Source organism: Coenobita brevimanus, chromosome 71 (genome assembly GCF_032717465.1).
Source record: "Coenobita brevimanus isolate Jiangsu-jjx chromosome 71, ASM3271746v2, whole genome shotgun sequence".
Lineage (NCBI taxonomy): Eukaryota > Metazoa > Arthropoda > Malacostraca > Decapoda > Coenobitidae > Coenobita > Coenobita brevimanus.
This window is the reverse complement of record NC_137024.1, coordinates 5,071,321-5,086,189: the sequence shown is the minus strand read 5'-3', so window position 1 is coordinate 5,086,189 and position 14,869 is coordinate 5,071,321. Positions and strand designations below refer to the sequence as shown.

At 41.2% G+C, this 14,869-nt stretch overlaps 2 protein-coding genes across 2 annotated transcripts in view; both read right to left on the bottom strand.

Annotated features, from left to right (window-relative positions):
* LOC145406681 (DBH-like monooxygenase protein 1) overlaps positions 1-14,869 on the bottom strand; it is a 588,166-nt gene that overhangs the window by 548,800 nt on the left and 24,497 nt on the right. The gene's annotated exons all lie outside the window — the stretch shown is intronic.
* Positions 1-14,869, bottom strand: part of LOC145406581 (DBH-like monooxygenase protein 1) — a 40,364-nt gene that overhangs the window by 24,853 nt on the left and 642 nt on the right. Inside the window, exons 2-4 of the mRNA XM_080277659.1 lie at positions 13,892-14,054; positions 9,312-9,462; positions 4,308-4,360 (exon numbers count right to left, since the gene is read on the bottom strand). Of these exons, the coding sequence (XP_080133785.1) occupies positions 4,308-4,360; positions 9,312-9,462; positions 13,892-14,054 (367 nt within the window). The remainder of the gene's footprint in view (positions 1-4,307; positions 4,361-9,311; positions 9,463-13,891; positions 14,055-14,869) is intronic.

Here is a 14,869-nt window from a genome sequence, read left to right as displayed (position 1 = left end):
GGGTGCTACGCGCCCGTCGTAGAGGTGGAGGAATGCAAGCAGACAGTTCAGAGGAGCAGTGACCATTAAAGTAGCGATAGAAAAGAGATAAAGATGCAACAGAGCGGCGAAGAGACAGAGGTTGAAGGGAGTCAGTAAGAGGAGGAGAGTTAATGAGACGAAAAGCCTTTGACTCCACCCTATTGAGAAGAGCTGTATGTGGGGAGCCTCCCCACACATGAGAGTTGTACTCCACACAGGGGCGGATAAAACCCCTGTATAGAGTCAACAATTGTGCAGGGTAAAGAAAGCGGAGTCGGCTTAGCACACCCAATCTCTTAGAAGCAGATTTTACAAGAGATGTAATAAGATTTTTCCAAGATAAGTCCCGAGTAAATGAAACCCCAAGCATGTTCAAGGATGATGCAGGATTAAGCTGAATATTATTAAACATTAGTGGGTATACCTGTGGAAGATTTTGTCGGGTTGATAGGTGTAAGAACTGAGTCTTAGATGCATTAAAGACAACCATATTATTTTTACCCCAGTCAGAGATACGAGCCAAGTCAGACATTAGGTGTGCCATAGCCTCATCCCTTGTTTGTTGAAGCAACTGTTGAGATGGGCGTTGCGGGAACCGAATGGAAAGGTGAAGGGTGGAGTCATCAGCGTATGAGTGGATAGGGTTAGATGTACAGCTTAGAAGATCATTGATGAATAAAAGGAAGAGAGTTGGTGATAGGACAGAGCCCTGAGGAACACCACTGTTGATAGATCTAGGAGAAGAACGATGGCCGTCTACAACAGCGGCTATAGAACGACCAGAAAGGAAACTAGCGATGAAGGCACAGATAGAAGGATAGAAACCGTAGGAGGGCAGTTTGGAAATTAAAGATTTATGCCAGACTCGATCGAAAGCCTTTGAGATGTCAAGTGCAATGGCAAAGCTTTCGCCAAAGTCCCGAAAGGAGGATGACCAGGAGTCAGAAAGGTAGGTGAGAAGATCGCCAGTGGAGCGTCCCTGACGGAACCCATACTGACGATCGGAAAGAAGGTTGTGATAGGAAAGATGCCTTAAAATTTTTCTATTAAGAATTGACTCGAAAACTTTTGAAATACAGGACGTTAAAGCAATTGGACGATAGTTGGAGGGTTGGGAGTGGTCACCCTTCTTTGGGACTGGCTGAATGAGAGCAAACTTCCAGCAAGAAGGAAAGGTACAAGTTGACAGACAAAGGCAAAAGAGTTTGCCTAGGCAGGGTGTAAGCACAGAAGCACAGTTCTTGAGAACAACAGGAGGGACCCCATCAGGCCCATATGCCTTGTTAGTACTGAGGCCAGTGATGGCAGAAAATACATCAACTGAAGAAATTTTAATGTCAGCCATGAGGAAGTCAGAGGGGGGAAGTGATGGAGGAACAGCAACGGAATCGTCTAAGGTGGAATTGGAGGAGAAAGTCTGTGGGAAGAGATCTGCTTTATCAGTAGAAGAAATAGCTACAGAACCATCAGAGTAGAAAAGAGGAGGGAAGGATGATGAGGTAAAGTTGTTAGAAAGATTTTTCGCAAGGTGCCAGATTGAGCGGGAAGAATTCGAGTTGGAGAGTTGACAGCATTTAGTATGGATGAAATTATTTTTAGTAGAGCGAAGAACAGACTTAGCACGATTCCGGGCAGAAACGTAAAGACGATGTGATTCAGGGGTGGGTTGGCTCCGGTACCTTTTGTAGGCCTTCTCCTTGTTGCGGACACCATTAGAACAAGCGTGATTAAACCAAGGCTTTCTTGCGTTAGTCAAAGGATATGAGAAAGGAACGTATGCTTCCCTGCCCGAGAGAATAACCTCTGTAATGCGCAAGGCACACTCAGATGGCTCACGGCCATGGAAGCAATAATCATTACAGGGAAAATCAAAGAAGTACTGCCTGAGGGCCTCCCAGTCCGCGGCTCCAAAATGTCACAGACGACGCTTCCCTGGAGGGTCCACAGGCCGTACCGGAGTGATAGGACAGGTTAAGGTAATAAGGTTGTGATCGGAGGAGCCCAACGGAGAGAAAAGATTAACAGAGTAAGCAAAAGGATTAGTTGTGAGGAAGAGGTCAAGTATGTTGGAGCTCTCTCCAAGGCGGTCAGGGATACGGGTAGGGTGCTGTACAAGCTGCTCTAGGTCATTAAGGATTGAAAAGATGTAGGCTTGTTCACCAGGTGGATCCGTGAAAGGAGAGGAGAGCCAAAGGTGGTGGTGAACATTGAAATCTCCAAGAATGGAGATTTCAGAGAAAGGAGAAATGGACAGAATGTGTTCCATCGTAGAAGTAAGATAGTCGAAGAATTTTTGATAGTCAGTAGAATTAGGGGATAAGTAAACAGCACAGATATATTTAGTCAGAGAATGACAGGAAAGCCGAAGCCAGAGTGTGGAGAATTCAGAAGAATCAAGTTCAGGAACACGAGAGCAAGATAAGTCGTTGCGTATGTATACACAACAGCCACCTTTGGCTTTGAAATGAGTATAGAGAAAGTAGGAGGATACAGAAAGTAGGTTATTTTGCCGTTCATACTATGGATGCGTCATGCAGGACAGGCCTGGAGTCAGTGGAATGTGAAGCTCAAAAACAAAACTTAACAGAAATCTATGCTGAAGCTGCTATTTTAATGATCACCTGGGGTAAGGTAATGTCTATCACTAGTGAAAACCAAGACACAAATTGCATATCCCACATTCTGTATTTCATGTATACCTGCAGCCACCAATATTTTCCAGTAAGGTATATAGCATGCATATGTTTAGTGCACCATTTTCCATATTCATACACGGTTGCCCTTCAGCATAATAGTACTTCTGTGTCAAATTTCATATGTCTGGGAGAATTAGACCAGGAGATAAGGCAAAATGAGTTGTCCTCTTTCAGTGAGCCGTCCTTAAAATAATCTGGTGTAACTCAAGTATTTATTGACCAAAATTTAAAAATGTTTCACCCTCATAATAGCATTTCCATGTCAAATTTCATGTGTCTAGGTGAATTAAATCAGAATATGAGACAAAATGTGTTGTCATCTTTCAGTGGGCTGTCCTGAAAAACTAAGTTTCAATATAAAATATTTCACAAATTGGCTATTTATTGATCAAATTTGTTTGTTCCGAAACCATTTTACTCAGACTTCTGGGGACAAGAAAAAAAATGCATTTTTAAACATTTACACTCTCTTGCTTATGTGTACGACATAGATCTTGAACTTTTAGAATTTAAGAACATATTATTTCTTGCCCAAAACATGTTGCGTAGATGAATAATCACAATTAGTTTTTTGTCTTTAAATTTCTTGGTAAATTACTCTTCAAATGGACAATACTGCAGTATAAACAAATCGTTCTTTCGTTCGTTTAAAGATTTCATGCACATACAGTACAGTGCAGGCCGGGGCATACATTAGCCCGGTCAGTGGGGTATGGGCTGGTTAAAAAATAGTAAGAGGGGAGAACAGGACCTGGGGATTGCCCAGCACACACATCCTGTCTCCTGGCTGGCTTTGTGGTGTGTGTATATAAACAAAGAAGCAACAACATTTTTATCGACACGAGTAATGTGTGCCGTGACAAACGCCCCTTAAGAACGTTTAATTGGTTGGCCTCACTTTATGACCAAAGAATATAGCAAAGAATGAAATTTTTAAAGCAATCTACTCGAAAATAATATTAGTAAAAGAAATTTTAACACTAATTCTCTTATTTTAACCCATTCTTTCCCAGAGCTTAATGAAATCGACTGGAAGAAACAAAAATGGAGCACTGAACGTCATAGTGCTGAAATGATTATTGAGGATTGTTGCTAACACATTCAGCGCCAGGGAGTCTCTTATACTGAATACATATTAACCAACTATAGCAAGAAGAAGGGAAAATTACACCAGCATATTTAACGGGCTAAATTAAGATTAACAAAACTCTAACCTCCTTATTCTGAAGTGACAGTATTCAGACAGACAATACTAGACAGGGGCAAGGTTATAGACAAAGACTATAATGATTCTAAAGTATGGTTATTTACTGAACCCTTAGACGACAAGAAGCCACTCCTAAGCTGAGTATAAACATCAGGAGAATATAATAAGTCAAAATATCTGTCCTCGTCACAGGGTTTAGAATATACCAAAAGCAGTTTCAATCATCTGTACAAGGAGTGGTCAGCTAAGGCGCTCGGAAACGAAGACAGACTAGACTCATAAAGCGATATTATAACGTGAAAACAGAGACAAAGTTCCAGTGTTTCCTACTTATGTTTTTAGCGCTAGTCTGCCTTCATTTCTGTTCGCCTCAAATCATTTACCTCACTGCCGATGGCCCAGAGGATGAAGAAGCGGTTGCACTGGTAGAGGTGTTCTGAGGAAGAATTCATAAAAGATAACTTTTTTTCATGAAAGTCTCCAAACGCGAGGAACATCAGGAATATTTTTTCTTCATTTTCATTCTAGTTTGGTTATGAAGGTGCTTCTATCATCAGGAATAATTGTGTGTGTGTGTGTGTGTGTGTGTGTGTGTGTGTGTGTGTGTGTGTGTTCCTTCAGTTTCATTTAGTGTCGCTATGGGGTGTTTAGTAGCCGTGTGAACGAAGATAAAATTATAACAAAGTAATCATACACAGCTAAGGACTTGTGCTTAGAGTTTTAATCGGTGGCAGGAAGACAAGACCCAAGACTCAGATTTTTGAAGAATATTTATAGAACGCCTGTGATAGATATGATTAGCCTGCATCCCATATTACAGTGCGCAGTCAGCAAAAATATGGAGACGCAACACACGTTCCGGCTGGTCAGACTAGTGCACTCGGTACAGATGGGGACCTGGAGACAACTAGAAAGACCAAAGGCTGGAAGTTTGCGGAAGAGTTGTTCTTTACAGGAGAAAAAAAAAAATCCATTTTAAAAAGCCATTCATTTCGAGATGCTTGGACACTTTGCGCTTAGAATACTGGAGGTCATAGGCAAAGGGAAATGCACACTAACATAGATCCTAAGGCGACCATCTGGATACAGGAAGGATTGAAAGTATCAGATAATATTTTCCTTTTACCGATTGGAGAGAAAAGCCCGGTGAGTGCGTCGCTAGACAGATAATGTGTACCTGCAATAATGGATGCTGGATGCAACTAGCCAAAAAAAAAAAAAAAAAAGAAAAAAAAACAGGGTCGTGCTCTGACGAAAACTGAGACAACAAACACCGATTGTCTGTCACAGTGACCCTCAAACAGTTGACAGGTATAAATCTAAATCTCCATCTGTATCCGTCACACGGTTCAGAAAACATCGTCAAAGATCTGGGGCTTGTCTTCTCTTTCTCGATTCAGGTTTTAACCTCTTTAGCCTGAGGACGTCTTTTTGTACTCTGTTCTTCCTACTGCCAGGCGACTTAGGTTAGAGTACCATAGTAGTAAACCAGTTCATGAAATTGTATAATAAAATCTTTCCAGCTTAAAAAGTCTTTCCCAAGCTGAGTACAATCATTTTCGGGTTGTAGGAGTTAGGAGTTTGGCGTGTTTCGCTAGTTTTAAATAATTGTGAGACAAAACTGTGAAGAGATATGATTTCTTCCTATACACATGAGCCATAGTTCTGCTAACTCTCTACCCGTACCCCTGACTGCAACAAAAGCCATACAGTGATTCGTAGCTTTTCCAGACTGCAATAGTGTCAGCGCGAGCTGTTCCTGTTTAGCAAAGCTTCTAACTACCACCTTAGCAGTGAACAGTAGGTGTGGGATTCACAAACATATTTGCGACTGATTCCTTGCCGTGGCAGGTTTATTTTTGTAAAATGAACTATAGGCACGGGAAAGCTATGCACTCTATTTCCATAATCTCCCTGCGTAAAACAGATTTAGCCAGCAATAATTTTTTTCTCATAATGAATGTATGTTTTTCATAGAAGAAATAGTATACTTGGCAGGACTCATAACTCTTCTTTCCCTGTACTTCCTTCTAAAACAAATTTTGTTTACGACAAGGAGTCGATCGTAAATTTTTTCCAGAGTACCATCCAGGGTCATCCTTGGGTGTGAAACTCTGGCTACAACTTCCCTCTAGACAGCGGCAGGATTAGAAGATGAGCAGAAACTATGGCACACACTGTATAGTCAAGGACAAAACTTTGCCCTTTTCTGTATTTCTTTTCCTCTGCTGACGAATATTGAGAGACACATGTATGTTTCTCTGCCCACAGACGATTTACTTATAATGTGTCATGGAGGAAAGTAACGGACATATCACAGGTGTGAATTAGGCCTGGGACTGAGGCCTGGCCTCCGTCTCGTGGCCTCGGACGCGACCTTGGCATCTATCTCCAAAGCTGGCCCTCTGGAAAGGGTTCAGGCCTTGTAACAGTTCCGAGACCAAACCACAGTTATGGATATAGAAGTGAATCCCAGAACACACACACACACACACACACACACACACACACACACACACACACACACACACACACACACACACACACACAGGAAGGGAAAGAATCAGCACAGTGATATGCCTGTTTTTTTTTTTTTTTAATGATAGGAAGAAGGAACCAAAGGCCACGAGCCCGCAATAACTGTTCCTTCCAAGAGAAAAACAAAATACAAGAGAGAGCCAAATTCAAGATCTGATCATTTCGAGACAGATAGATAGGGTTGCAAAGATACACTGAACATAAAAAATAAGCCTATGTGCAGTCAGGACTTTGCCGGAGGTGGAACCCAGAATTATAGAAGTTAAATCTCGGTGAGTGTTCGTGTGGCCCTTATTTAGTGACACAGGGTTTTCTTAATCTAGGTCTTTCTTTCTTTTTGTGGAGACCTTGAAACCACACCACCTACGTCTGAAGTAGTGTTATGAGGCTGGCGGTGTTGATGAGATATAGTTTAAAATGTTGAAACATACGATACTGCAGTCAGTCTGTCATAAGAGAGTGCACCATCATGTCTAGTCCCGAACAAGAACAAGATTGCAATGCCAGCACTATCTTAGGCACGTCAAGTGTGTGAATACAAGCTTAATCCACATCCCAGTATTGTTGTTACCACAGAAGCCAATATTATTTGTGATGGCATCTCTCAGCTTCTGAGTTCGTTAGCAGCATATGTGGTTGTGAAAACTACTGTGGTTTATGTTGTACAACTACTCTGTAATAGGGTACGTCTGTGTAAAATAAATTTAATTTGTCCTAGTTTCTGTTCGTCATTGCAGATAAGCATTCAGCAACTGGTACAGAGATACCTATGAGCTATGTAGATAACACATTCACCATAAATGTTTAAGTGATATGATGGTATTTACATTTACCAGTCATGTCCTATGAATGTCCACAGTACTTTATTTTTTCTAGACCAGCAGCAGTTGGGGTAATACTGCCGCACTGTCGACAACTTCATTCTCTAGTCCTCGTGCGGAACTATCTTTTGAAACTACATTGCTAATTACTGCCCATGGCAAAGGCATCACTCCATGCAAAAGTAAGTGGTTTTTATCAGATGTAAATCAAGTTTCCGTCCAAATATTGAAGCTGAGATTTCTGGTAACTTAACAATGATCAAACCACTGCCATATCTCTCCCTCATAGCTCCTCTACCCAGTTCATTGTCCACTGATGTACGCAATTACCCATATGAATGTTTTCAAAGCGATTCTATCTGCTTCGTTTTTGTATCCTTTATTAATGATGCCCAGAAAAGCAACTTAAAGAGATTCGGACCCATAAAAGATATGATAATAATTAAGGAAAAAAAAGTGTGTCTCTTTTATTGTACTTATATATCTGAAAAGTAATCACTGACCGTAAAACATAATGAAATAGTTTGTGCATTTGGAAAGGGTAGTAGTTTGGTGCTTTTCTGCTAATTATTAAAGTTTTAACAAGGAAATGAATAATGCTTATTGAGTACAAGAAATGAACCCTCTAAAAAGGGGTTTGTGTGAACACTGAAATAACACAGAGGACGACTTTCCGTCACCAAATTATCTGAAATTCCATAAGGGAATAATTATTGGAAGGTCATTAAAACTGGACAGAGACTGGCGAAGCAAATTCCATTCAAAGCTACATAACCAGAAAAATAAAAAGCTCTGAGACAATGAGCATGATCCTGCATTCAGACTTTGACCTTTACCTCCACTTTGACCTACCACTGATCTGTTCAAAAATATCATTACATCTCTGCGTCCCCACACATAATTCTCCAGCCGAGTGCAAGTAGGGTCATTGTCCAAACCCCGTTATAAATTCAGGTTTTCATTATACTTTTGTAAGGTACATGTGAAACCTTCCCCAATGAGTCAAGAGATTGGCGTTTTTACCACTGAATGCAATGTCACTTACGATGGTACTTCTTTGGCGAAACTCAAATTTAGTATATTTTTAGACACTGGCCCTCCTTGCACACAGCCGGAGAACTCATGTGCCAAGTTTGATTCAGACTGCATTATTGATTAAGAGATAATCCCACTCCCTAATGCTGCACCTAGAACTTTGGCCTTGACTCGTTACCTTAAATTCTGTTCATTCTCTTTCAAAATCCAGTAAGTTATTCCCAAACCACTACAAAGTGTTTATGCTAAATCTGATAAATAAACGGAAAAAATATGAATGAGGTAGCTAATGCTGCGTCACGACACTGTACCACGAACTTTGACCTCGGCCTGTGACCTTGATGTTTGATTGTTCAGTAAAGAAAAAACATGACTTCTTTTCCAAACCCACCCACAGTATATGTGCCAAGTTTGATTAGAATAGGATCAGGTGGCATGAGGCTACTTGTTAACATTATACAAACAGACTTGATCACAGAAGCTATTGCCATTTTTAAAAAATGCAAAAGAGAAAAATGCATTGCTTAAAATTAATGAAAAAGTTGCTGGAAGGTGACCCTTTTGTTTTGCACAATTTTTCAAAACCCGAAGAATGTCGTTTTCCAGTCCTGTATCCCACGCATCCCTTAGCAAATGTGAGTCGTGAAATGGTGGTGAGGGTGTTTTCAGCTTTGGTTAGGTGTTGGTTTGTGCAATACTTTTCACTAGCTTTCCTGGATTCACAAAAATCGTAGCAAGTTAATGTTTGTTTCATAATAGTCTTCATGAAAAGAAATAGCGGTAAAACAACTCTCACTTCCTCCTCTCTCTCTACCAGGAATTACTTCTGCTCCATTCTGCCGTCAGTTCATCCTGCCATCATCCCCTCACTACCGTTGTCTGCTTTCATCCTCCTCTCCCTCATGACCCGTCAACAAGAAACAACCAGAAGTGTGCGTAATAGGGACAGGGCAATGTCACTGTTTCACCGGCAAGGAGTTGTACAGTTCCTACCTGGCATATTGGGTGTGTAGCACTCATAGCCTGGGTGACCCACATACTGCTCCAAAGTCCGGCTTGCATCAGTCCCGTCCTGCGTGTGGCACTCAAACGCCACAACGTGATGAAGGTTACTACGAGCGTTCCTCCCATATTTCAAGCTGAACTGTAGAAGTAATAAAGCCATGAACAAAATACATGCATGAACATACAGTAAATGCACCCATAAATAAATTATGCACCCATTAACATCCATTCAGCAGTATTCATATTTGCTTACATTCATTCTAGTCATTTTAAGTAATTTAAATACGTCTGGGCACAATCAGGTTAATTTATGTTCTTCAAGGTTACCTCAGGTCAAGTGCATAATCAGTTCAGGTTAAATATATTCAGTGAAAGCATTTTTATTAAAATTTACTTGACTTACTTCAAGACCGCTGTTTTTAACCTCTTCATGCAAGATGACACAACGTGAATCATAAGCCTTGCAATCTGAAGTGACAGATGACCCAACATGATGCAACTTCCCTATAAATGGTAGTAGAAACTTTTCCTGTGGATGGATTTGTGTCAAATTTGGTTGAGTCAAAGCTGAGGATAGCCAGGTCTAGGGGAAATAATGGCAACACCCGGGAGCTTATCGGTGGAGCCAGCGGCCTATATTTAGCTCAGTACTCTCCTGGCAGTCAGGCTCAAAGGGTGTGTGAGCGCACGTCGGGCATTTAAACCCGCGTTTGCTATTACCGCACCGCCCATACCTTACGTGTGTATAGTGATATTGTGTTGTATATAGTGCAGTGTGCTTGTGAAGAACGTTAAAAGTGTATTCTTATATTTTTTCAGGGAAAGCCAGATTTGAAAATTCATAACTGATTTTTACCGGTCCGTTGCAGTATTACACTACGGAAAAAATGTCTTGCAAGAAGTTATCCGAGAAGGACTGTATAGAAATACTTGTTCAGTGGCAGTGAGAGTGAGGAAAGTGATAGTGAAACAGATAGTGAATATATTGAGGAGGAGAGAGTGAGGAGCAGGAGAGCGAGGGGGAAATCTGACCTGAGGAGTGATAAGCGCAAACCCCAGGTCAAGGCCGCGGAGATAAGCACACCAGAGAGTAGTAGTAGCACCATCACTACCACCACTCCTTTCACCACTGCCACCACTGGTGTTACTAAAACTCCTGTTACCGCCATCACTCTGACGACATTTTTCACCTCTCTAGAGACTACCACCATCCCTGCCATCATTCCTATCACCCCAGACACCGCTGCCTTCACTGCCACCACTGAAACCACCCTGACCCTGGAGACTGAGCTGCATTATCGCCACCTATCATCCCCCCCCCCCACCGCAAGCACTGACCTCTTTCCCCATAGTCACCCTACACTCTCACCACACTTGAAATCACCTGCATCTCACCATCCATCCAAGATATTTCCATATCATCTTCCCCAGCTAAATCAGGAAAGTCACTGTCCCCTTCAGACTTCATTCCCCCTGAATATAAGCCATCATCATCAGCAGCAGCAGCACCACAACCATCTTCTCCACAACCATCACCACCACAACCATCTTCATTACAACCATCACAGTAAATCACATTGCAAACACACACACACACACACACACACACACACACACACACACACACACACACACACACACACATCACAAATACTCACACACACACACAGGCTGTGATCGTACCTGTCCTCCTCTGCAGCTCCATCTCCTCTCAAGAAACACCACAACACTGCTAGAGAACATGAGTAACCGGCTTATTTGTCTAGTTTTTATACTATTGTATTGTAAGGTATAAAATGTGTGTTTACTATATATTTCTCATAGGGAAAACGTGGTGGATTTCACTGCTGTTCTCTGTCATTATACTTGTAAAGTATAGGTCGCATAAAAAATGTGAAGAAAGCTTGATCAAGCTGATGATTACTTACGCATACTTTTGTAAAGCAAAGTAACCTATGTGTGAAAATAACTGGAGAAAAGTTACAAAAGACGAACATACTCAGCCTATGGGCCTGAACGTACGTGCTGTCACTGTGCGCAAACTGCATGCAACCCATTGTAACTTTTCAAAATTCATTTTCTCTATAACAATAATGGTTATAACACTGTAAATTATATCATGGGCTTTCTTAACCTCTGGGCTACAAAACTGGTTAGAATTTACATTTATATTTGTTACAGTGTCACTGACAAAATACAAAATAATAAACAAATCAGAGGTTTTTAGGCGATTATCGTAGTTTTTTCGATTTACTCGAAAATTATTGGACGTATCAACTTGACATTTTCACAGACGAAAGATCGTGCAATTCTGCATATAGACATGTCCTTTGCAGCTGTGCGTCATGGGAAAAATTTTTCACGGTGATGTTGGGAAGTTATGAGAAGCTAGTTTTCATGTAAATAAGGTTTATTCACGCTTCATTTCTGTACATTTATTCATCTGTTTTATTTATTTTTTTTCTTATCTGATAGAATAAACATCAACGAAGATGATGGGAAGAGATTAACAACAATAGAAGAACTTTCCGAGGGTAAATTGGGCTATAGAAATTTTTCCCTTGCTGCGCAAGCAGAGCCAGCCTGAGCAAGGTTTTGGTTCTCTGCGTGGAAGCAAAACTTTTTGAAAACTTATGGTGTGCGAGAGGGTTATTTAACTTCTGGTCCGCTGAGGTCACTCAGACTCCATCAAACCCAATCACTGATCAGGCGAACCTTACTCGTATAAAGCCAGGAGCAAAAAATTAGTCCCTTTCATACTAAAGTTTCCAATTTTTTTCTTCATCATCATCATCATCTTTTTCACTTGCACTGTGATATGCAAAGTGAACCTATATGAGCACAGTGTGCGTTTGTTTTCTTGTTTCCTCTCCCAAGAGGAAGTGTTTTATTGCATTTCCCAAAGCAATGTTCTTTTCTGTGTTTTTTTGTGTTACTTTTGTTGTTCTTACCACCACTTGTTGCCACGGCCTCGTAACTTTATTTCTGGGCTGATTAGTCTGAAAATTACCATGCATATATTTTATCTGGACCTGATATCTCGAGACAGTTTTTATATTTTCAGTTTGAACCCTTGATTGCATTTTATATTCCCCAGAGTGTAAAAAGACGGATACAGAACAACCAAAAGACGATCGTGAAATCATCAGACACCAAAACACCCAGTCTGTTCGTAGACTTTAAAAAACACCCATCCCAATAAAAGGACGGGTTTCCAGAGATAAAGTTTGAGGGCCTAAGGGCGCTGAGCCGGGATGAGAGTTTCCGTCCGTTCTTTCGTCCGCGCTCTAGAGGCCGTTGTCAAGGGAAACACAGTAATGGACCGATTTAGAAGACTGAGGTGTTGAGTGAATCCTCTCCATCTGACGCTGTGCGCCTGTCGCATTGATGGACATGCCCAAAGTCACAGTGACCACAACTGTCTGTATGTCTGTATAATCGGTAAGGGATGTCAACATGCTGTAATTTATGCCCTCATCATAATTTTGATACAACTCACTATAAACTGGCAATCTGCAAAAACTTTAAATACCGGCCTGTGTCGCTACCTCAATAAGTGGTCAGGCAAATACGTAGGGAAGTAGAGCTGTGGGTAGGCAGGAAAGTCTGAAAGTGGAGAAGTATGTAGACTTGTAGACAAGGAGGTAAGGAGGTCGGGAGGGAGGCAAGTAAGCAGGTAGGGAGTTAGGGGACGGGAGTAGGTTGGCTGGTAGGTAGGTAAGAAGGTGGAGTGGGGAGCAGACAGGGAGGTAGGTAGGTATACAAGTTGGTAGGTATGAAAGCAGGTAGTGAGGGAGGCAGGCACGGGGTTAAGGTAGGAAGAAAGGCAAGTAGTTGAAGAGGAAGGTAAGCAGGAAAAAGCAACAAGAAGTGCAGTTTATCCCTTATGTTGTGAAGGAATAATTTGCACCTTAATACCACAGTGCAACAGAATGGCCGCATAACCCGAAATCAATGCGAAAAACAACGAATCCACTGTACACGGCAAGGATCATACGTGACTTGCTGCGAGACCCTATCGTGGCAAAATGCAGCCAGTACCGTAATTTCGAACGGGTTACAGTAGAGGTGAGTTCAGTCTGAATATGACCCCTACTCTGATTGCTCTGTGATTCTATCCAAATGAGTTACAAATAGATACATGTATATGCGCGTGAGTAACAAACTTTGGGAAATATCATCAATTTTCTTGCAAATGTTGCCACTCTTTTCATTAAAATTTATTTTTTTATTTTTTATTTTTTTTCTTCATGCATTCGCTCATGTATTTACTGAAAGGCAGGAGTTATGAAAAGGTGGGGCTGGGTAAATAAGATCGGATAGGATGAAAGAGTACAGCCTGTGAAAGCGGGCATTGTACGCGAGGTAAGATAAGTGAGAAAAAGGTTTAAATCAAACTTTTCACCCAGAAGATAAAGAACAGGAAGAACACGACAGGAAGAATACATTGTTCTCCGGTACCGTTTTCAGAATGTAATATTTCTGTATACTCTGGTTTTATTGCTGATTGAGACACGGGCCTCTGCTGTCATGTATTCCAGTAGTGTCTATACAGCGACAGGACTCACCCCAAGGTAATGGTGTTTCTTTTGCCACTTTGGTATCTTCTCAACGTGGCACCAGTAGAATGTGTTCTGCGTGTGTGGCACTGTGACACTCTGACTCACTCGCCACACCTGCGCATCCTCTGGCACCATCTCCTGGTAGAATGGCATCAACACATAGGCGAACCTGATGAAAATAAGGGCTTATGAGGGTACACAGAGGCAGGCAGGGTACGCAGGCCTAAAGACAAGGTAAACTGTACAAAACATTCATTGTAACATCTATCTATATACCTAGGCTGCTTCCCCCAAGGAAAGGGAGGTAGTTGTAACATAATACGAAGAAAGTTCACAAAAATGCACAGAACAACAATTATTAGTGTCGAAGACTCATGGCAGCAATGCATATAAACCAGGTAGACAAAAACAAATGTATACGATTATAGTGAGGCAAATTTTTCGGGCTCTTTGGGCCAGTTCAGGTGGATCTGCACTGTCGGGGCCTCTCTAGATGCTTGTGAGAATGGACTGAGACTAGTCGTTTCCTGAACGTTGCTCCTTTTGAATGGGAGAAACAAGTGGGAGCAACAAGGAAGCAATTAACTGAGTTATGTAAAAAAATAATGAAAGATAATACGTCAGGTAAATCATTAATGTCAGTTATTAATGCACGGTTGCTTCTACTGTACAATAATTTAGTAGTTGTTCACCATCATTCATAATACCATGATTCTTACCACACAGTGTTAGTGCAAGACTGAAATAGAATTGACTTAAACCAGTGTTACAGTTCTCATCCTTGAGGAATTACTACTGAGAAATACTTGCTACTGCCGTCTTTACTTTTTATATTCCCTTGAGACTAAAAAAATTATATTTTTCTCCAGACATATTTTTTCCATTAGTTTAGGAATAAATAAGTGATTTCAGTTTAGGTCTTAGTGATCATTAATTTCATTAAGAGTCTGCATTATAATCATCACCTTACCACATTAGTACTGG